The 23,912-nt window shown below is 42.2% G+C and overlaps 1 protein-coding gene across 1 annotated transcript in view; it reads left to right on the top strand.

Annotated features, from left to right (window-relative positions):
- DAPK1 (death associated protein kinase 1) overlaps positions 1-23,912 on the top strand; it is a 142,270-nt gene that overhangs the window by 86,148 nt on the left and 32,210 nt on the right. The window contains exons 12-18 of the mRNA XM_054986551.1: positions 2,687-2,806; positions 4,210-4,308; positions 4,420-4,518; positions 5,396-5,494; positions 7,320-7,517; positions 9,373-9,570; positions 15,544-15,642. Coding sequence (XP_054842526.1) covers positions 2,687-2,806; positions 4,210-4,308; positions 4,420-4,518; positions 5,396-5,494; positions 7,320-7,517; positions 9,373-9,570; positions 15,544-15,642 — 912 coding nt within the window. The remainder of the gene's footprint in view (positions 1-2,686; positions 2,807-4,209; positions 4,309-4,419; positions 4,519-5,395; positions 5,495-7,319; positions 7,518-9,372; positions 9,571-15,543; positions 15,643-23,912) is intronic.

Raw genomic sequence — 23,912 nt, 5'->3', positions numbered from 1 at the left:
CCAACTCTTATAAGCTACTGTGTGTTCTCTGTTTTTATTGTACTTGCTTAATGAGAGTGTTTTGGGAAGATAACAAATATTCTTCCAGACACTCTTCTTTAAAGCAGGTGAATGTATTTTTTTTATATATTGAGCTCTTGAGAATTATACTTGAAGGTCTATAAATCTGAAAGACTTCTTTTTAAAATTTACAGTACATTTTATGGAGTGCATTCCTGAGATCAGCAGAACTTAAATAGTAGTTATAAGAACTAAGTTTAGGGTTGCCAGTCCCCTGCAGGGGATAGCCATTGCCCCCACCGCTGCTCACCCAGTTGGTGTGGGGGAGAAGGTACAGGGACCTGGCTGACTGCTGCATGCACTCCACCTGAGAGACACACTCCTGCATCGCTGGAAAATATCATTTCCAGCATGATGCTGAAGCAGTGGATCAAGCTGGGGACCAATACTCTAAAAACTGGCCCCAGATGCTAAGTTTGGGCAGATTTTTAAAGAATTGGCTCCAGTGTCACCCGTCACTTCTGCACTGCACTGGAAATGATATCATTTTCTGGTGACAAGAGTGTGCAAGGGGTAAGTACCCACTGCCACCTGCTTGTCCCCTAGTTTGGCACTAAGGGATCTGGCAACAATTTTTCCTAAAAATTAAAAGGCCTAGACATCAAAAAGTATGTAGAGTGCTTTCTTAATATGCATTATTTTCTGTCTATCAGAAAATTTCCACATTTTTTGTAAATCAAGTCTCCAGTTAGTTCTGAATCGGTTGTCTTAACTTGCTACGGCAACTTTTTGGCAGCCAGATATACTGTGCTGCTGTGGTTTAAAACATAAGTAAACTCAAGAGTAAAGGCAGCACTGTTCTGTATAATATTGATTATTTATTCTTGGGGAACAAATTATGAGTATGCTTCTTTTGTGTTGATGATGCTTTTAAAAAGATCCTAAATTGTGAAAATGCTGACAGGAAACAAATTGGAGGCAGAACTTATTTCCCGGATGGTGTATAAACAGCATGTGGTGATGAAGCAAAAAGAGACATCTCATTAGAGAAAGTAAAGTCTTTTCAGAACGTACACAAAAACTTCAGCAGTTAAACTATCATTGGGAATGCTGGTGACGTAGCAAATTACCGCATTTTTGTCCTGCTGTCCTTTGAAAAATCTCAGGATGGTGTATGTGGTTCTTCCTTGCACCATTTTATCCCCTCAACAGCCTGTGGTGTGGGTTAATAACACATGCAATTAATACATATGCAGTTCATACATCACTATATGTGAATTGCTTGTTGATATCACAAGAATAATACATATGCTTATAACAGAGTCCCTGCCTGAGGACCCGGGAGTGTACAGGCAGATGAAAATCAACCATGTAAGTTTTAAAGTTGTTATTGGAGAATTTCAAAAGTAAATGTTCCTTTTTCTTCCGTTTTCTCTCTCTGTAAGCAAAGAAGAATCCAAGGTGTAGATGGCAAACACCAATACAGAACAAGCCCGGAACCACAGCCGGCAAAACTTCTCTTTACTTTTCAGTTCTTCATCATAAGACTTCCTCAGGGGCATTTACCTTATGATGTTACTTCTCAGATTCGCCTGCTACATCACCCATTGCGACGTGGAAAATCCCATCACGTAGGCTTTTCCACGTCACAATGGGTGATGTAGCAGGCGAATCTGAGAAGTAACATCATAAGGTAAATGCCCCTGAGGAAGTCTTATGACGAAGAACTGAAAAGTAAAGAGAAGTTTTGCCGGCTGTGGTTCCGGGCTTGTTCTGTACTGGTGTTTGCCATCTACACCTCGGATTCTTCTTTGCCTACAGAGAGAGAAAACGGAAGAAAAAGGAACATTTACTTTTGAAATTCTCCAATAACAACTTTAAAACTTAACTGGTTGATTTTCATCTGCCTGTACACTCCAGGGTCCTCAGGCGGGGACTCTGTTATAAGCATATGTATTATTCTTGTGATATCAACAAGCAATTCACACATAGTGATGTATGAACTGCATATGTATTAATTGCATGTGTTATTAGACCTACCAGTCTTAATAAGAGATTCATGAGTTCTTGAACAAGAGTGTTGTTGAATACTTCATTTGCCCTCTGGCTACCTATTATTCTTGACTTCAGTCCTTACTGAGGGCAGCCAAGTTTTTTGTTACCTGTGGTGTGGGTTAGGCTGAAAGAGTACATATAGCCCCAAGTCAGCCTATAAACTTCATAAATGATAATATAGAATTGAACCAGGATCTCCTAAGTTGCATTCTGATGCTCTAAACACTCCGTGCCGTTGCAATGCGCACTGTGTCTGCTTTATATCCTTTTTTTTTTTTTTTTGCATCCTCACAAGAGAGAGGCTTTCCCCCCTCAAGCTAACAATTCTCTTGTCGATGGCTGTTGTGGGTTTTCCGGGCTGTATTGCCGTGGTCTTGGCATTGTAGTTCCTGACGTTTCGCCAGTTCCCTGTGACACTGAGATATCTCTGTCTTTTGGTGCTGCACCTCTGAAGATGCCCGCCACAGCTGCTGGCGAAATGTCAGGAACTACAATGCCAAGACCACGGCAATACAGCCCGGAAAACCCACAACAACCATCGTTCTCCGGCCGTGAAAGCCTTCGACAATACAATTCTCTTGTCTTTTACCTTCCTTCCTCCCTTTATATCTCTTTCTGGGTAATTGATAAGGATGAAGAAGATTCATTTGTCATGAAAGCCATAATTCATGCCATCAATGATGATAACGTTCCTGGTCTCCAGCATCTTCTGGGATCTTTGACCAACTATGATGTCAATCAACCCAACAAGGTATGTTGCAGCTGTCTGGTAACTCAGCAGACTGTTTCAGCAATAAAATAATGCCTTAAAACAGGCAAATTAAAAAGGTCATCCCAACAGTTGTGACCCAGCTTTGAGACTTTGAGTTTGGATTTTAGTTTTTGTATTGGAAGTGACCTGTACTTAAAATATTAGTTTCTTTCATAAAAAATATACAGTATTTAGTTTCTCGTCTTACTAATTTCATAACTGAGCTTTCTTAAAATCTGAATGTTTTTAATGATATTTTGTTTAAATTTATCTTAAACCATTTGCTTATTTGTTGAACCTGTGTGCCCTTGCCTCTTCTTTTTGATAGCTACAATATTTTTGAAACTCTGAGTAATTCCATTTCCCATTAAGGGTGCTGTGTTACTTTATCCTTAAAACAATCTGGATTTTGGATCTTTTGTTTTCCAACATATCTCCAATGACTAGGTGGCTTGGATCCTATAGTAAATTTCTGCGAATAGGTCTAGGGGTGGGGTGTCATGATTCCCGCCCCTTACGGCAGATCAGTTATCTCTTCCTGATATTCCTTTGGTTCCTGTGCCCCCCCCCCCCCGGGCCATCCTATTGGGGAACATCTCAGACAGCAGCAAGATGGAAAAAGCAACAAAGTCCTGCTGGTGGAAATGATTACTATTAGCAGAGATTTACCACATAATCCAAATATTCCCTAATTTGTCAACAGGGTGTTTTTAGTATCAAGGCACAGTGCCCTAGATAAAGTCTCTCATAGCTGAATGAGGCAATCCTGTTACTTACCAAGTTGTGGAAACTATATTCCTGATATTGTCAAAAAAAGGCACTGCTTGTTTGTGATGCTTTTTTTGTTGCAGCTTCACTAATCCATTCCTGTTATACAATGTGCACAAATCCACCCTAAATGTTTGTAAGAAATATCTCTTTCTAGCCGGTTATCCCTCATCTTACATTTCCGTTTGGAATTCTCTGTATTGTTACAACTTTTTGTATAGTAATTAAGAGATATCAAATCACAACCAACTTATGATGACACCTCATGGAGTTTTCAAGGCAAGAGATATGCAGAGGTGGTTTGCCATTGCCTTCCTTGCATAGCAACCCTGGTCTTCCTTTATGTTCTCCCATCTGAGTATTGGCCATGGCCAATCCTGCTTATCTTCCAAGCTCTGACCAACTTGAGCTAGTCTGGGCTATTCAGGCTGCTTCAACTTTCTGTACTGTTGTTTTACTGCCAAAAGTGTCTGAACAGCCTTTCATTGGAATGTCACACAACTTTTCAGCACCATGGACTGAAGTTATATGCCTGCTATGTTCTTTATTAAATTTAACATAATATTTGTCTACATCTATTTTGCCTGTAATCTCTGAGAAGAATGAACAGTGTTTAATAATTTTTTAATTTATAGCATGGGACACCTCCATTTCTGATTGCTGCTGGATGTGGAAATATTCAAATGCTTCAGTTATTCCTTAAACGAAGTGCCCGCATTGATGTCCAAGATAAGGTGAGTAGACTGTAGTCATTGCTATTTGTTAAAATGAGTTAATTAATTTACAGTGGATTTCACCACTTTTGAACAGTTTTGTTAACTACTATTCTGAAACATTTTGGACAGGCAGGATCTAATGCAATATATTGGGCATCTCGGCATGGTCACATAGAAACTCTGAAATTCCTCCATGTAAATAAATGTCCTTTGGATGTTAGAGATAAGGTAAGGACAAAAATTTTATCTTTTTAAGCACTTCTAAAAAGCCATTTTATGATGGGTGTCAAGCACATCTAGTTGCTAGGCGTGTTGCAGTGTTAGACCCCAAAATTAATCAAAGCCCATATGGTAAAATCATACTTCCTTGAAAGCCAGGTAATAAGGTAGTTTGGAATTGGAATGTCTTCAAAACAAGGAAATTGCATATTTATTTATGTAGAAAATTTATAAGACAGCTAACATCATAAGATGAAAAAATAAAAATAATAAAATGTAACAATTAAAATAACTCAGTAATCTAAACAAACTAAACCACTGCAATAAAATCAATCTTCAATACTTCAAAACAGCAGCCAGTAAAATTAGCACACAAGCATTAATTAGGCTTGCCATTTGCCCACCCACAGTGGGTAAGCTGCAGCCCCAATCCCCTGCCCCAGAGAAATTAAGGAGTGGCCCCTTGTCTCTGGAGTCTTTACTGTAGAGATTAGGGTAAAGTCTTCAAGCATGACTTGAAAGCGAGATCACATCCTCCCAAGTCTACATGCTCCCTAGGCATTGCCCTCAAAATCTCCTTGTATTTGCCAAGGCGTTTCTGGCAACCCTAAAGCAGACATAAAATTAAAAAAACATTGACATTGAGAGAGAACAAAGCAAGGAAATAAAATTCTGTTGAAAGCCTCTTTGAACCAAAAAATGTTTTAGCAGTGCAAATGTGGCAGATTGCAGGGGCAAGATCAACTAAAACCTATATGTGTTTTATGTATATGCAATCATCTAGTATTCACAGAAAGTCACTGTAACTCACAATTTGGGAGTATTAAATATTGTGTCATGAGAAGTAACAACAATATATATATATATATATGTCATCTGATTACAGTCTGGGGAAACTGCACTCCATGTAGCATCTCGTTATGGTCATGTGGATGTAGTTCAATACCTGTGTAGCATTGGAGCAAATCCAAATTTTCAAGATAAGGTGAGTAGTGAGGGGTAAGCCTTATTCCTCCGTTAAGCAAGGACATTTCTTACCATTTTGTAAATTCAGGTTAAAATTATTCACTAACATTAAAGACTAAAAATTGTTTAGTTTCAGGTGGATAGCCTTATTGGTCTGCAGTAGAATAGCAAGTTTCAAGTCCTGTAGCACCTTAAAGACCAACAAGATTTTCAGGATATAAGCTTAAGAGTCAAAGCTCCCTTCAATCAAATACCTGACAAAGGGAGCTTTGACTATGGTTGTTGTGGGTTTTCCGGGCTGTATTGCCGTGGTCTTGGTATTGTAGTTCCTGACGTTTCGCCAGCAGCTGTGGCTGGCATCTTCAGAGGAGTAGCACCAAAAGACAGAGATCTCTCAGTGCCATCTCTGTCTTTTGGTGCTACACCTCTGAAGATGCCCGCCACAGCTGCTGGCGAAACGTCAGCAACTACAATGCCAAGACCACGGCAATACAGCCCGGAAAACCCACAACAACCATCGTTCTCCGGCCGTGAAAGCCTTCGACAATACATCGGAGCTTTGACTCTTGAAGGCTTATACTATGAACATCTTGATGTTCTTTAAGGTGCTACTTGCTCAACTCTTGGTGATCTAAAAAATTATTAAACATCTATAAATAACTGGTTCACTAGATTCGTGTGCAGCATGCATATCTGTGTATAATATTTTAAATATATATCTCATGTCCAAGTAAGTCCCAGTGTATGAATTCAAAAAGTCCACACAACCCTGCTGGAACCTTAGGGGGCTTGTCGCTAAAGACATTCAGCTGCAAGGCCCTTGCCATATCATCTTACTGACCTCAACCATATATAAGAAACACTCCCGATCTGACTTGCTGGTACACTCAATCACAAGGAGAAACATGAGCCAGCCAGCTAGTCACAAATATAGGCACAACCAAACATCATTTATGATTGTACTTCTCCTGTGCTAAAATTGTATGACTTGCTGCATATAATGATTGGCCAATTCCTGCTGTTTCCCTCTGTGTGCAGGATTGAAATTTCTTATGCATACGCACCAGTTATTGAGAGAGAAAACTGGAAATATGTTAATAAAACACAATAGTTGGAACCATTTTAAAAATGGTTGTTGTGGATTTTCCGGGCTGTATAGCTGTGGTCTTGGCATTGTAGTTCCTGATGTTTTGCCAGCAGCTGTGCTGGCGAAACGTCAAGAACTACAATGCCAAGGCCACGGCTATACAGCCCGGAAAATCCACAACAACCATCATTCTCTGGCCGTGAAAGCCTTCAACAACATTTTAAAAATGCTACCTCCAATCCCATCCATAACTGTGTTGGATGGGTTTTTTAATTAAATATAATTTAAATAAATTATCTCAGTCTACATTCAGATATCCTGTTTTTGTCATGGCAAGGCAGTAATAAGTTCACTGCATAATGTTACAGTGGCACCAGCCATTTAATTGTGGTAGGGATAATTATATTCTTTTAGGGCTTGTTCATATGTTATTTTTGTGGAACAAATAAGCATGAATATACGAAATAAAAAATGTACACTTTGTAATGTTCACTGGTAAGGTTGGAGCATATAGGAGTAAGATTCACAGTTCAAATGTCTCTAATTTGGGTGGGTGTTGCTTGTGATCTGGTATATTGATAAAGCCAACTGTAAAACCTAAACCTTAGAATATAGTTAGCTTTGCAACATGAATCCTAACGTGAAGGCTTTCGTTTGGTGATGTGTATCTAGGAAGAGATTAAATTTATGCAGTCAAAATTGGTAGTGTAGTTTTGTGTGTGTGTGTGAAGTTTTTAAAATAACTATTCTTTTATAGGAAGAAGAAACCCCTTTGCATTGTGCTGCTTGGCATGGCTACTACCTTGTTACTAAAGCTCTTTGTAAGGCAGGTTGTAATGTGAATGCTAAAAATAAAGAAGGGGAAACGCCGCTCTTGACAGCCTCGGCTAGAGGTTACCATGATATTGTGGAATGTTTAGCAGAGCATGGAGCTGACCTTGATGCAACTGACAAGGTGAGTTATGGTTGAACGAATCATGTTTATCAGGGAACTGTCTAGTAAAAATATTCTTAAGTGGTAAAGGCCTGTATGAAATTGTGTTCCTAGTTTGTTCAGATATTGAATCATTGAATTAAGACTCTCTAAATAAATGGGATATGTTACTGCTATGAATTAATAGTTTTAAATACATTTTTATATGAAACAAGCATTGTACATTGGCTGCATCTGCTAAATCCATTTCAACTACCCATTAAATATCTGGTGTTCAGATATTTTAGGCAGGAGGCGGTGGTACAAGTGAGCAGAGCATTGGCTGGAAGTCCAAAACAGAAGGAGGTATCAAAGCAGATGTGGAGCCTCCCCTAGCAGTGCTGCTGGCTCCAGTGAAGAAGAGAGAGAAGCAGGATGGGAAATGAGATTTCCCTTCCTCATGAGTCCTCCGGGGCACCGCCTGGGTCCACATCATTGAGGAAGAGTGCGAATATGCTTGGGCAGTCCCAGTAGGCAAACTGTTAGAATCCCAAGAATGACTGAAATGGGAGAGCAGGCATCCCCTTTCCATCCATTCTCAGTGCTGTGAGAGTGCACCTTCTAGGGACTGCCCCTGCTGGTATGCTGTCAGAGGCCCAAGGATGCCTGGAAAGGTTTGGAGGACCCCTATCCCTTTCCAGAAATCTTTGGGGCTCTGAGACCAGGGTTGCTAGGACTGCCCCAGCAGGAGTGCACTCCTTGATGATGGGGGGAGCAGTCCAATGAATGACTGGAAACAGGTAGAACGCCAATCTACCTTTCCAGCAATTCTTGAGGCTGTAAGAGCTCGCTGGCTGAGACTGCCCCAGCTGACATGCTGCCAGAGCCCCAAGAATGGATAGGAAAGGGGGAAGGGTTTGGGTTTTTTTGCTTGCCTGAGGTGAGTTGCAAAGCTTGCACTGCTCTCACTTTGTGAAACCATCTTTAGGGAACCAAAAAACAATCTGCAACACTTTGCTGCAGGTCCCCAGTGGTAAATGTATGATCCTCAGCATGCAGTCGTCATTAGGATCTTCCTTGCCTGCATCCAAGCAAGGCAAATAGCCAAGAAAGAGGACTTAGGAATTCAGACTATAGTTTTACTAATCATGTTGTGTGCTATTGATCTACTATCTTGATTGACAGGTCCTTCCCCTTGGGCAGTGCCCATCATTTTTTTGAGGCAGCAGGATGTCAGTTTTATTTCCTGTAAGTCAGAGAACCATCTATGATGCTCTGAGAAGGAAAAGAAACAACATGCTTTTAAAAAGTGAACAAGAAAAACATTTTAAGCAATCTTCCTTACTATTTTTGTATTTGTTTAGTTTTCCATTGTCTCATCCACTGGAAATATTTTACTTTCAGACCTAAAGGTCTTCTTTTGCTCACTTACTCTTTAAAGTTTGTTCCTGAAAAAGAGCTCAGGGATATTTAAAAAGATTGAGAATTGTATAAAACTTAGTGCAATAAAAGGAGCGGCATAACTAGTTTGCAAATAATTGAATTGCTTAGCTGTTGCCACTTTACATTTTCTTGATTTTCTCTGATGAAGGAATAAGCTGGTATTTAAAGAACTACTTTAAACACAGTCAAAGGTTTTGGCTTGCTCAGAGAGAGTTCCAGGGTGGATCTCCTTGCCATTGTCACAGTTTGCTTTGAAAAATACTGTTACTTAAAGGTTATTTGCCATGTAGCATTGAGGGAGAGGGGAATGCAGTTTGTGAAACAGAGTACAAAAATTCTCTTTGAATGCAAAACTGTGTGGTTCTTTGGATCCTGGCCATGGCAAATTTCTGTTAGAAACACCAACTACTTGAAATAGAACAAATAATTCCTCTATTTGTATGTGTGCATTTAGGATGAACATATAGCCCTTCACCTCGCAGTCCGGAGATGTCAGATGGAAGTGGTTAAAACACTCATCCGTCAAGGATGTTGTATAGATTTCCAGGATAGACATGGGAATACCCCTCTACATGTAGCCTGCAAAGATGGAAATGTTCCCATTGTGATGGCACTCTGCGAAGCAAACTGTAACATTGATATCACAAATAAGGTAAAAAATAATCCAGATGATTAATTGTTTTTTTGAGAACTGAGTATACAGTGGATTCACAGTTGAGGGGATGCAGATATTTTCCCTTAAGGAAGTGGTGGAGCTCCAAGAAAGTTACATTTTCCTGGTACTCAGAATAGTGGGGAGAAAGGAATTCTCCATACAATCTAACTATTCCTTTGCAAGAATGAATTCAGCATGAGCTTTGGTATCATCTGCAATTGTTGCTTAGTTCCTGTGTTGGGAGATACAAGCCCTCTTTCATTCCAATATCATTTTATTATTTATATACTTATTTACAAAATGTATACAGTACTGCCAGTGTAGGTAACAGATTAACAGCATGCATAATGAAAACACATCTTGAAAACGGTTAAAACCAAACAAAAACATATCATTAAAATAATTAAAACCAAGCTAAAATAGGCATGCAAAAATTTAAAAACAACAATTAATACAGGGCAGGAAGAATGGATCATTGAGGGAATGCCAAACAAAACAAGTTTTCACTGGCTCTCAGAAGAAGCCAACAGAAGGGAACAAGTGAGTCTCTCAGGTGAGAGAATTCCAGAGTTTGGGTGCCACAACTGAGAAGGCCATCTCCCAGGTTACCATCCAACTAAGCTCAGAAGGCACAGTCACCCAAAGCATGGCCTTAGAAGGTGACCATAGTGGTTGAAAAGGTTCATAAGAGAGTAAGTGGTCTTCAGGTGTGCTGTTTCCAATCCATATAGGGTCACCACCTCACCTTGAATTGTGCCCAGCAAGAGATTGGGAACCAGTGTAGATGGGCCAAGACTTAAGTGATATGGTTCCTGTAACCCACTCCAGTCAACATCCTGCTTACAGCATTCTGCACCAATTGAAGTTTCCAAACAATTTTCAAGGGCAGCTCCATGTAGAGTGCATTGCAGTAGTGTTATCTAGATGTGACCTGACATGAACCACAGTAGCCAAAAATGTTTTCCAACTGGTTAACTAATCAAAGCTGGTAAAAGGCTCCCCTAGCCACAGCTGCTACCTGCTTATCCAATAGTAGGCGTTGGCTCCAAGAGCACACCCAAACTACAGACCTGTCCCTTCAAGAGGAATGCAACCCCATCCAGAATAGTTAATATTTTAATTCCCAGATCAGACCTTCCAATCACCAATAGCACTTTGTCTTGTCAGGGTCAAGCTTCAGTTTATCAGCCCACATCCACTCCAAAACAGGCACCAGTTCAAGGTTTCTACAGCCTCTCTGGAATCAGTCAGAAGCACAAGATAGAGCTGAGAGTCATTAGCAACCCAGCCCAAAACTCCAGATGACCTCACCCAGTGGTTTCTTGTAGTTGTTGAAAAACATATGGGACAAAATTGAGCCTTGCAGGACTTTGCAGGCCAAAGACCAAAGAGGCAAGGAGGAGTAAAGATGGTTAGCAGAAATATATTTTATTTGAATTTCTGTAGATTCTGAGTGCTCCCATAGGCACCCCAAAGGATCCCACCCCTCGGTGGCAGCAGGGGTCCACCACCCCCACCCTTGCTCCCCACCATCTCTCATCTAGCTATTGGGAAGAAAAGGTGCAGGGTCCAGGAGCCCCACAGCATGCTCCTGTGTGCTCCGCAGGACTTCCTTGTCACTCTGGGAATAATGTCACTCCTGGAGCAACAAACAAGTAAAGGCCTCTGAGTGGGGCTGATTTGTTAAAAATTGCCCCCCAATCTAGTATTTAACAAATCAGCTACCTGTGGGGCCTTCACTTCCTTGTCGCACCGGGAATGACATCATTCCCAGCACAACAAGGAAGTCCTCCAGAGAACGCATGCATAAAGTCCTCAAGGTTACACATATGTAAGGTCCTCAAGGTGCGTTTCCTCCATTACCCTTATAGGTGGTCTCTTTGTGAGTTGGGGAATTAATATACAAGGAGAGGCAGCAAGAGGAGGGTGACTAGTGAGATTTTTCACCTGTGTATATGGGGATCATTCCTCAAGAGAACTCTTTAATGAACAGACAGATGTTCAATAGAAATGGTTTTTAATTAAGCAAGTAATAAGGAGCAACCTCACACAATTCATACCACACATGCACAGAACTAACTGGAAAATAGTAAGGAAAATGGAAAAGCAGTCCAGGAAATGGATGATAGTTACTAGTCATGGAGGAAGGAGAACGTCCGAGGTAAGCAGTGTTGAGGTGGCTGCACTTCATAGCAGGGAAGAGAGAGACAGACCTGCATCTGAGGGTATAGGTTGGATCCATGGGCGTGTGCACACAGCTGCTAGAAAGCTGCCCTTTTTATAAGGTAAAACCCATCCTTTGGACAGGATGGCACTTTTTATCCATCACAATAATTCAAAGGTTGTCTCCAGAGGTAAGGCAATAAAACCAAACAACATTCAATCAGGCATATCTAAGAGGACCAAAAGGTCAATTGATGATCTGCGATCTTGGGCTAGGAAGGGCCCTCAGATTCCTGAGTGCCTACAATTAGGGAGGAGGTGAGGGGGAAGATCAGAGGGATAGAGATCCCTCCAGAACTCCAGAAAGATCACTACTTTGATCTGCACATCTCCGGGGGATGTGAGGCCTTTCCCATGATCCTACACTTCAGTACTTATCCATCTCCTGGCATGGAGCTGGTAACCGTATTCCTGCCTTGCCAGGAAGCATGTATTTCCAACACAAGAGAATAGGGCCTGAGTTGGCTGCTACCACCCCCACCCCTGCTTTCATGCCCCCAGGCCTGGCACCCCTTTCCCAACAAACTCTAGCTTCACCTATCCATTAAGCTGTGAGCTGAAGGATTACTTGAATATAATTCACACCTTGGTTGTGTCCCCACCTTGCTGGGCATTATGCTATAGCAATTAATTCACAACTGAATTGTTGTCATCACTCAGAAAAATCCAGTTGGAAATTATTGCTTTAGTACAATGATGGTGCAATATCCATCTGTGTATGGATGCAGCCTAGAATGCCAGTCCCCCGCGGGGGGGGGCAGGGAATCCCCTACTCCCATCCACCACTCCCCCATCCTTGCTTATCTGGCCAGCAGGGGAAAAGGCAGGGGAATGCGCCTCCTGGGGTGTGCTCCAGGACAGTGCAGCGCACTCCCGCGCACCTCATTAGGCTGATTTTGGCCCAAAGCAGGCTCGATTCAGCCCCAGACGGGCCTGATTCAGCCTAGTGTGGAGAGTGGGAGTGCTCCCAGAGGTGGCATGTGGCTTGAGCAATGATGTCACTTCCCAGAAGTGACATCATTGTGCAGGTTGGGCACGCATGCAGGGGCAGCACTAAGGTAAGTGCCAAGTCTCCCCAAAGGGTGAGAGGATCTGGCAACCCTAATGCAGCCCAAGTTTAAGAATGGTTTTGTATGTTTTCTGCTATGAACAAAATAAGGAGTAAATAGCTTGGCCAGCTTTTCATGCTTTCATGGACTTCACTGCAAACAACCTGTAAAAAAGACCTCAATAGTTCCTATTCCAATCCATTTGAGGATTAAGGCTAACTGCATTGTAAAAAGATGCATATATTTTCCACTGTGTATATTTAATAGCCCTGGATTTCTTGTATGATCTAATTAATATTATGCTATGAAAACAGCTGAATAAAGGATATACAAAGTAAATACAAAGCATAATGTGTGGCTTTTCCTCTAGGAATTTAAATAATGAATAATTTCCGAATATTTTTTCTTAGTGCTAATTTGAATAACTTTAATGCGTACTATACATCTCTGCTAAGAATGCATGCATGCATAAGTGATTGCAAAAATATGAAAATTTTAAACCTTAAGCTTCATTGGCAAACAGCTGTTCTGAATATTGTAGTTTATATAAAGCCTACTTAAAAAATTAAATTCAGGAGACTTTTTAAGGAATATTATTGAATTTAAAAGTATAAATTATTATGCTGCCTCCTAAAAACCCTCTATGACCCTCTGTGCTACAGCAAGCTATGCAAAATTGTGGGGTTTTGGCTGACCCCATGAATCATGTATCTGGATTATCTTTTAAATGTGTTGCCAACTTCCATGTAAAAAAGCTTATAATAAGCTTCCCATCCCAACCTATGTTAGCATAATCCTGACTGATTGAGCAATTAAATGCAGAGCCATGATAGAAAATGTGTTTTTAGAAAAGGAGAATTAATACAGCCAAAGATTTGGTTGTACTGGTCTGTGGCCTAATCTGTGTCTAAAAATGGTTGATGCTTTGTGTCTTCCACACACAAAATGTTTTGTACCTCTAGGTTCTGTTGCTTTTTAAACACTGTAAAAGGTTTTCCAACTGTGAATTTGCCCTTGAGAGTAAAACATATCTTCAGTACCATTTTAACACTAAATCATCATGATGATCAAACCTTTCACAAAGAAATAATGGACTTGATGAAGCATTCATTATGAATTTTTACATTGACATTAATCAATGTCATTAATTATTAGATATGTGTACAGTGTGTCAGCCAATTGATCCTCTCAGCCTGGTACAATCTACTTTTAACTACCATGGTTTCTACGGTGTCTCAGACAGAGATTTTTTGCAGTTCCACAGTTGACGATCCTTTTTCCATAGATGCAAGAAATTACCTAAAAGCTGATACATTCAAACCATGGGCTCAACCACCAAGCCCTTTATCCCTTCCTCTGACTTATTCTTCTTCCTCTGCTACTTCTCTGATTAGGAAAGGGTTCTTACAATGCCACAAGAGAACATGATCATCATCAAGTATTGTTGAACAAAGAGTTCTAGAAGGTACACAGAAGATTTATTTAACAAAGTATACAGTGTCCCAACACATTTGAGGATCTAATGCTCTTCAGGGGAAAATCATGTTTAAAAGTGATAACGTTCTTTTCAAAATGTTTCAAACTCTTGTGTGTGTGTGTGTGTCTGTCTGTCTCTGTTTCAAATCATTATCTTACAGAAGTACACATTCAGCCTCATGCAAAAAAAACTAGTTGCAAAAAACTTGTCTGGTAAAGCTGAAACTTCTAAAATTATTAATAATAATACTAAGTTAATTAGATCTTAAGAATCCATGTGTTGTATTTTTTGGATATTCTCCTTACAGAAAAGGGAGGAAGGGTAGTCCCTTCTTGTGCAAGTATTTTGTCTGCTAGTCCTTGAACTACAGGGTACCTTTTTACAAGGTTACAACTCTGCTGGGGGAAGGTGGGGTAAAATCCACTCTTAAAGATGAGATATTGTTAGGATTTCATTTCCTAAAAGCTATTCCTGAAGGTTATTGAAAATAATATGAGATGAGGCACAGAGAGCTGCAGTTGGAGAGAATTAACTCCTACTTTTAACTCCCGTACAAGCAACCCTTCAAATTCAATCCTGTATGTTTTTATGCTCGCCATATGCCAATATACAAACAGTTTCTCTATAACCAGAAGCTTTCAGTCCCTAAGAATAATCATACAGCTGCTCTAAAGGGACTGAAAGCTCCATGTAGAATAGTATAGAAATGCTTTGGGACAATGAGTGCTTGGTTCAGTAAAACTTTTATGCACCTTCTACACCTCTGGGCAATGTTAGTAAGACAACGACTAAAAGAAATTCCTTTGAGAATGGAAATCATAGCTGTGAAGGATAATTTTCAGAATACAATGCAAGTGTTCCAATGATATATATTCACAAAAGTTGAAATGTCCAGTAGATACTTGGCTTTTTAATTTTTTCTTCAAATATTGTTGTGAAGAGCTAAAAATAGTTCACAAAACATTCCAATAGACTGTTGTCCTCTTGAAATGCTCTCACTGTTGAAGTGATGACATAATCAGTGCTTCCTGTTGGACTGTTCTGTGAATTATCTAAGTAAGTTGCAGGATACTTGACGTTGAAGTGAAAATGAAACTGGCATGCTAAGAAGTTCATAGCTATTTTACAGCAACCTGAACATGTATGTCTGTCTGCCAGGTGGCACTAGAATATATCTCAGTTAGGTTGTTACTGAACAAAACTTTATTTTCCTTTTTAAAGTATGGACGTACGCCTTTACATCTGGCAGCAAACAATGGAATTCTTGATGTTGTCCGGTACCTCTGTCTCAGTGGGGCTAATGTGGAAATCTTAACTTCTGTAAGTATGACCTAGTGTTGAGTTTGGCGTCTTGCTTTATTAGAAGAAAAAGGATGAGAAAAAATGGAGATGTTGCACAGAGGGAGCTGATGGAATAAAAAACAGCTTTGCCACATTATTTTTACTTCAAAATATTCATATTGGCCTTGCTAACAATATAGTCTTTTAAAGACAAACTCATATACTAAAACTAATTTGGATTGCAATGCTGTCTTCATTAACAGTGCTCTGTCTGAGAAATTGCTTATTTTGTTTCAGTAACTTATTTGTTAGCCATTTTTCCATGTCATGAAAACGTATAAATACTCTTTAGATATATTGTCGAAGGCTTTCATGGCCGGAGAACGATGGTTGTTGTGGGTTTTCCGGGCTGTATTGCCGTGGTCTTGGCATTGTAGTTCCTGACGTTTCGCCAGCAGCTGTGGCTGGCATCTTCAGAGGTGTAGCACCAAAAGACAGAGGTCTGAGAGACCTCTGTCTTTTGGTGCTACACCTCTGAAGATGCCAGCCACAGCTGCTGGCGAAACGTCAGGAACTACAATGCCAAGACCATGGCAATACAGCCCGGAAAACCCACAACAACACTCTTTAGATATGTTTGTTTTAAGTAGCTGTTCTGAAAGTCTTTTATACTAAAATGAGAACAATATTTCTCAGTGTATGTGTGCGTGTGGGTGAATGAATGAATAAGCAAATGTGCAGGTGAGCTTGTAAAGCAATTACTACTTGTCAAGCCGATCTGCGCCACTCTGTCCAGTCAGCACCACCTGCTGTCTTTTTTGTCTCACTCGGATTGAGTAATGTTCGTAAAATTGGCATTCTGAAGAACTGATGAAAAACAACTAGCTATCACATGCATCATTAACTAAATAACACAGATGAGTATTTTTTCCTACAAGAGATAAAGCCTGGTCAGCCAAAATTACGTATGCTCTATCTGGCTCATCTTAAACTCTTAGAGCATCTTATATACTAATAGCCAAGTGGCCCTGATCTGAGGATACTTAAATCTAGAGACTGGTGCCATGAGTGGACAAGATAGATCTTACATACCTGAAAAATGCCCCAAGTTTTCGGAAAAATCTGAAATCTAAAGAAAATGCTAAAAGGAGCACCTGTAGCATTAACCAGATGCCCTCAGTGGCTGTTGCTAGGCAATTGTAACTATGCACCCAGCATTCCAGGCTTGGATTCTGTCAGGAAAAGACAGGGGAGGAGCAGGACCCTTTTCAGAGCTGTTTTGGCTTTTGAGGGGAGGACTTATTGAGGCCAGGCCTAGATGCTACCATTGGGCGACCTGATACCACATGACTTGCATGTCTCACTCAGGCCCAGCTGCTTGCTGCAGTTCAATAGTACTCTCCCCCCTCCAAAATGCCAATGTAGTGTAGTGGTTAAACTTTCAGAGTAGTATCTGTGAGACTGACATTTGAATTACCATTCTGCTGTAGAAGCTCACTGGGCGATTAATCCAGTCACACAGACTCAGCCTAATCTACCTCTCAGAGTTGTTGCAAGGATAATATAGAGGCAAGGAGAATGATGTATTCTGCTTTGGGTCCCCATTGTGGGGAAAGCAATATATAAATGAAGTAAATTTACAAATACAAATAAAGATGGAGGCAGATAAAAGGTAAGTTGTTTAGTGGGTGGGAAGGAGAGAAGGACATAGGGAAAGGTGAACATATGGGGGCTGTCAGGAGAAGAGGAAACAGGAGAGAGAAAGGGGATATGGGGAAAAGTGAAGTACCCCCTACAAGTCCTTGCAGGTTCATTGTCCATCTTCTGTGCAGTCCCACATGGGACTGCGCACATGCAGGCCTGTCAATCGGTGGGATTTTTCAAGATAAAATCCAGTATGCCGAACACGTCACTGGGAGACAGCACTCCCTCACCCTCAGTTCCTCCTTCACCACAGAAATGACAAAAACAGACAGGCACTCCATTTGTCTTGAATGTCGGAAGGAAGAGCACAATGTTCAGGCCTGTCAACACTGCCACAAATTTACCCCGAAGGCCAGAGCTGAGAGAGCCACAAGACTCTCTCAGTAAGATTACGTTCTCCTCTTCAACAGGAAGTGGGGATCACTCTGCCGTGCCAACTCAGAGCGGAACTGCAAGTGACAAAAGGCACAGGTTGGACACTTGTCAGCTTCCCTCAAGTTTTGATGGGAATGTAGGCATCCTAGTCTTGCAGCTTGGCTCTCTGACTGCTGTCCAATGGACTTTTCAACTGTCACTTGTCCAACATTCCACCAAGCTGCCTACATTTCCCATCAAAACTTGAGGGAAGCTGACAAGTGTCCAACCTGTGTCGGGCGTCACTTGTGGTCCCGCTCTCAGACATTGATGTCAGGGACCCTCAACTCAATCAGTCATGTTGGCCCTGACAGCTTCAGATCCAACTTGGAGTCTACAACAACACCAGACACTAGAGTTTCAGAGCCTCAGGAGATTCCTCAGATCCGACAGCCACCCTTGACATTGCCATCATGATCAGAACTGACCCCAGTACTGACAGTGAAACTGAAGATGAGACACACGGAACCAACCGCTACTCAAACATCGGATCCGACTGTCTTGCTTGTGTGTGACCTTGGACTGCCTGACCATCGGGTGAGCCACTTTGTTCCTCCAGCACCTGGGATAGGCGCCATAGCCCTGAGCATGACAGGTGATGCCTCAGCCAGAGCCCTGCCATTGTCTATAGTGCTCAGGAGACATGCTTGGCTATGCAATACGGCACTGCCACTTGAAATGAGGAACAAGATAGAGGACTGCCATTTGAGGGACAAATGCTATTTTCCTCCAAGACTGACCATTATCTTTCGCAGAAAAGGAAAGACAGGCAGACAGCCCCCTCCTAAGGTGTGCTTCCCCTGAAACAACAATCTGTCCAACAATACCAGTACCACCCACAGCAGTCTTATAAAAGCAAACGTTACAGCTACCAGCCATATCAACTATATCCTCAATATTCCCAATACAGACAGCCCCAATCACAACAGGGGCAATACCACACAGACGGTCTGCCAACAGATCTTGCCAAGGGCAACAGGCCTCATTGGGCAAAGAGTCCCAAGGCCAACAGAAGCAGTTCCGACTAGACGTAGAACAGTTAGTTTTGGCAATAGGTTGACTAAATATTATGCAGCCTGGGCAGAAATTACCTCAGATTCATGGGTGTTACAAATTGTTAAGGTTGGATATAAAGTTGAGTTTTCCTGTTACCCAACTCAGAGTCTTCCTGATTTTTCCCAGCATGCTTTCTTTGACAAATTACAAACAGAACTGACAAAATTACAAAAGAAGGGGGCTATACAGAAGGTACTTACATGTGAGTCACAGTCGGGCTTCTACTCCAGAATGTTCTGGTGGAAAAGAAAGATGGAGGTGCTAGTCTCCCTCCCAGGGGGAGACTGCCAAATTCAGAATTCGGACATCAGCTGTGAGGCTTTTGGGAGCTTTTTTGCTGAAAAATTTTGTCTCTCCGCCGTGACCTGCCAGCCACAGTTGATACAGTGAAGGAACTAGAGACCCCTTGGCCGTCTTTAGGGTCAATATTTGATCAGTTCAGTCCACTCTTCGGGGAAGAGCTTGACAGGACCCTGCAATCTGTTAGGCCCACCATGTGCCCCCTGGACCCATGCCCATCGTGGCTGGTAAAGGCCAGTGCCGATGGTCTGCGGTCCTCGTTGGAGGCCATTGTTAATACATCCTTGGGCACGGGGGTTTTCCCCGGGCCACTAAAGGAAGCCGTGGTGAGACCACTCCTGAAGAGACCATCACTGGACCCCACTGACCTGGTCAATTATCGCCCAGTCTCGAACCTCCCGTTTCTGGGAAAGGTGACTGAGCAGGCGGCAGTGGGACAGATACAGTGTTTTCTGAATGATGTTTTGGCCCTAGATCCCTTTCAGTCCGGGTTCCGGCCAGGACATGGGACGGAGACGCTGCTGGTCGCCCTCACAGACAACCTTCGCAGACATCTGGATCGAGGTGGTTCAGTGCTGCTGATATTACTGGATTTGTCAGCAGTGTTTGACACAGTCGATTACGATCTTCTGACTCAGCACCTCGCCGATGTGGGGATACGAGGGACTGCCTTACAGTGGCTTGTCTCTTTTCTCCACAGTCGGGGACAGACTTGGGGAGAAATTGTCACCCCGTCACCCATTGGTGTGTGGGGTCCCACAGGGGGCAATACTCTCCTCTTTACTGTTTAACATCTATATGCGCCCCCTTGCCCAGCTGGTGCGAAGTTTTGGGCTTGGGTGCCATCAATATGCAGATGACACCCAGCTGTATCTGATGATGGACGGCCGGCCCGGCTCAGCCCCAGATGTCCTGGAACATGCATTTGCAGCCGTGACTGATTGGTTGAAACAGAGTCGACTGAAACTGAACCCAACAAAGACGGAGGTCCTATACTTGAGCCAGGGGGGACTGGATTCGGGACTTCAGCTCCCAACCCTCGATGGGGCACAGCTTGTGCCTGTTCCAAGGGTTAGGAGCCTGGGGGTGATCCTAGATGCCTCCCTGAAAATGGAGGCACAGGTCACAGAGGTTGTCAGGTCTTTTTTCCATCTGCGGCAGACCAGACAACTTGTCCCTTACTTGTCTACCTGTGACTTAACTACAGTGATCCAGGCAACGGTCATCTCTAGGTTGGATTACTGTAGCGCGCTCTACGCGGGCCTACCCTTGTGCCTGACCCGAAGATTACAGCTGGTGCAAAATGCAGCGGCGCGCATCATTATGAAAGCACCGAATAGGGTGCATATTACACCAATATTGCACGAGCTGCATTGGTTGCCAGTGGAGTATCGGATCAGGTTCAAGGTTTTGGTATTGACCTATAAGGCCCTGTGCGGACTGGGGCCAGCGTATCTGAGGGACCGTCTCTCCCCATATATTCCCCAGAGGACCCTCCGATCAGGAGAAAAGAAATTACTATCAGTCCCTGGCTCCAAGGAGGCCCGCCTGGCCTCGACTAGAGCAAGAGCTTTCTCAGTCTTGACTCCTACCTGGTGGAACACTCTGTCTACCGAGACCAGGGCCCGGCAGGATTTACTATCTTTCCGCCGGGCCTGTAAGACAGAGTTGTTCCGCCAGGCTTATGGCTGAGGCTGGGCCTCCACTGGCTGGAGGATATAACATCTACTCCCCTCCCTATGAGAGCTGTCCACCACTGTTCTGAAGCTGCTGCCATGTTTCAATTGCACTGTTGCACTTTCTGTAATCGCCACTAAAAAAAAAAAAGAGTGCTGCTATTTTTAATATCTTTATACAATGCTTTTAATGTTTTATGATAATGTTTAATGAAATGTTTTAAATGTTTTTAATGCTGTTATCCGCCCTGAGCCTGCTTGCGGGAAGGGCAGAATATAAATATGATAAAATAAATAAATAATAGGCCTATATTGGACCTCAGGGATCTAAATAAGTTTATCTACACTCAAAAATTTAGAATGATAACACTTAATATGGAGTTACAACTGATTCCACACAATGCCTAGTATGTGGTTTTAGACCTGAAAGATGCATACTTCTATACATTTCTATACATTCGTCACACAGAACATTTTTGAAATTTATCTGCAATGGTAATATCTTCCAATACCAAGTGCTACCTTTTGGCCTTTCCACAGCCCCTAGAGTCTTTAAAAAATGTTTGGTTGTAATGGTGGCATATATGAGGAAACAGGGATGTTCAATTTATGCCTATGTAGACGATTGGCTGACCTCAGCTTCATCGGGCGAGATGTTAGAAAAACTTGTCAACCTGGTGGTCAACGCTTGCAAGAAATTAGGTTTAGTTGTAAAATGTAAGAGATTTGCGCTTATACCTTCTCGAAGGGCACAGTGCATAGGAGCCACTCTCGATAGCATTGCTAATAAAGGCTTCTTATCTCAAGAAAGAGCAAATAGGATTGAGAACCTGGTGAGACAGGTCACACGTTGCAGATTTCAATCATCCCTGACAATTCAGACCCTACTAGGGCTTATGGCAGGTACTAGAGCAGTTACACCAATGTAACTACATATGTGCAAGCTACAATTGTGTTTTTTATCTCTCCATGACTATGAAACACAAGGACAGGATAAGAAATATACGATCCCTAGGGCTGTCATTAAGTCCTTAGAATGATGGAAAGATTATAACCACCTTTTAGCAGGGATAGAATTTGGCTTATTCCAGATAGATACGACTATATCCAAAGATGTCTCAACAACGGGATGGGGTGCCCGCTGTGGTTTATTCAACACAGGGGAAATGGCTGAGACATGAAAAGAAATTACACATTAACATCCTTGAACTTGAAAGTTATTCGGTTATGCCCTCATTGCATTTGCAGATATCGTAAAACAAAAGAGGGTCCAGGTTTTGACAGACAACTGTATGGCTATGTTTACCTGAACAAACAAGGGTGCACCACTTCCAGAGTATTATGTGATGAGGCAATACTTATCTGGGAGTGGGAGATACAGTGAGACACCACTGTACATGTGTCTGTACACATACCAGGCACCACAAATGTAGTAGCAGACAAATTAAGCAGGCTTAACATGGAGAACTCACAAGTGGTCCTTAAAAATCACATACCTAGAACAAATGTTTCAGAAGTGGGAATATCCGGATATAGACCTGTTTGCAAAGGATTGGAATCAGAAAGCACCAAGGTTTTGTTCCAGAGGAGGCATAGGCAGGAATTCATTAGGGGATGCCGTCCAGTTAACCTGGAAGGGGCCTCTCTTCCATGCCTTTCCCCCTATTCCCCTGATTTTCAGAACAATAAGCAAAATTCAGAAGGACAAACCAAAATATAATTATAGTGACACCATACTGGCCCAGACTGCCATGGTTCCAGCATGTGATGCACCTATCCGAGGGCTCACTGTTTCACTGTGGATTGGAACCATACCTTCTCAGCGACAAAGGGGTATGGTCTCATGGCCTACCCAGACTGAGGCTGATAGCATGGCACATAATAGGACAGGGAAACTCTCAGATAGAGGAACGGAGGTTGTCCTCGGCTCTAGAAAAGAAAACACTAGAAAGTCTTACACTTTTAAATGGGAGGAATTTAGTACATGGGCCAAACAGAAACAATTAGACCCATTTGACTGTTAATTATCAAATGTATTAGAATTCTTACTCTCACTCAAAGATGAAGGCCTTTCTAATTCATCAGTTAAGGTTTACTTAGCTGCCATATCTGCTTTCCACCCTAGGATCAATTGGGAAAAGGTTTTTTCACATAACATTTCAAAATCATTCCTTAGAAGCCTACAGAACTTATTCCCACCAGTCAAGGAAATTGTGCCTCAGTGGTCCCTACAGTTAGTACTGGCCAAACTTTTGCTATCTCCTTTTAAGCCACTGGCTAGTTATCCTTTGAAATATTTATCTCTGAAAGTTTTTTTTCTAATAGCCATCATGTCTAGCAGACGGGTGAGTGAATTGGCAGCTCTCAGGCCCAACTCTCCTTTTCTTAAAGTGCATCAAGGTAAAGTGGTACTAAGACCTTGTCTTAAATTTAGACTTAAGATTGTGTCTCAGTTTAATTTGTCCCAAGACATAATACTAGCAGTGTTTTTTCCAACACTTTCCACAAATTCAAAAAGGGCCTGCATACGGTTAATGTGTGCATAGTGATATTATTCTATTCAGACCACACAGCAGTCTTTAGAGAAGACAAACAACTCTTGGTGTGTAATGCTGGCCCTAGGAAAGGAAAGGCTTCTATGGCACAATCCATAGCGAGATGGGTAACACTAGCCATCAAGACATGTTATAAAACAACAAACTTACCTGGCCCTTTAGAGGTGAAGGCACATACCACAAGATCCCACAGCATTGATGACAGGGGTGCCTCTACATAACATCTGTAATGCGGCAACATACTACGCCCTGGATGTAATGGAGAGGAGAGAATCAGCAGTTAGATAGGTTGTACTCCATTTACTCTTCCAATGAAGAGCACATACACCTCCAGGGTAAGAAGCTTGTAAGTCTCCCATGTGGGGCTGCACAGAAGACGGACAATGATAACAGAGTTGCACTTACCAGTAACTGTTTTTCATTGACATCTTCTGTGCAGGCTCACATACACTCCCTCCTGCCCCGCTGCGGCTCTTCAATACTTACCTGGTGGACCAGCAGCTCAGGAGAAACTGAGGGTGACGGGGTGCCATCTCCCAGTGGCATGTTAGGTGGGAAATGCCGCACAAATGCACTAGAGAGGCGTGCGCCCCCTAGCTTGAAA

Source organism: Eublepharis macularius, chromosome 8 (assembly GCF_028583425.1).
Source record: "Eublepharis macularius isolate TG4126 chromosome 8, MPM_Emac_v1.0, whole genome shotgun sequence".
Taxonomy (NCBI): Eukaryota; Metazoa; Chordata; class Lepidosauria; order Squamata; family Eublepharidae; genus Eublepharis; species Eublepharis macularius.
The sequence above is the reverse complement of the archived record's forward strand: the minus strand, read 5'-3'. Positions and strand labels throughout refer to the sequence as shown.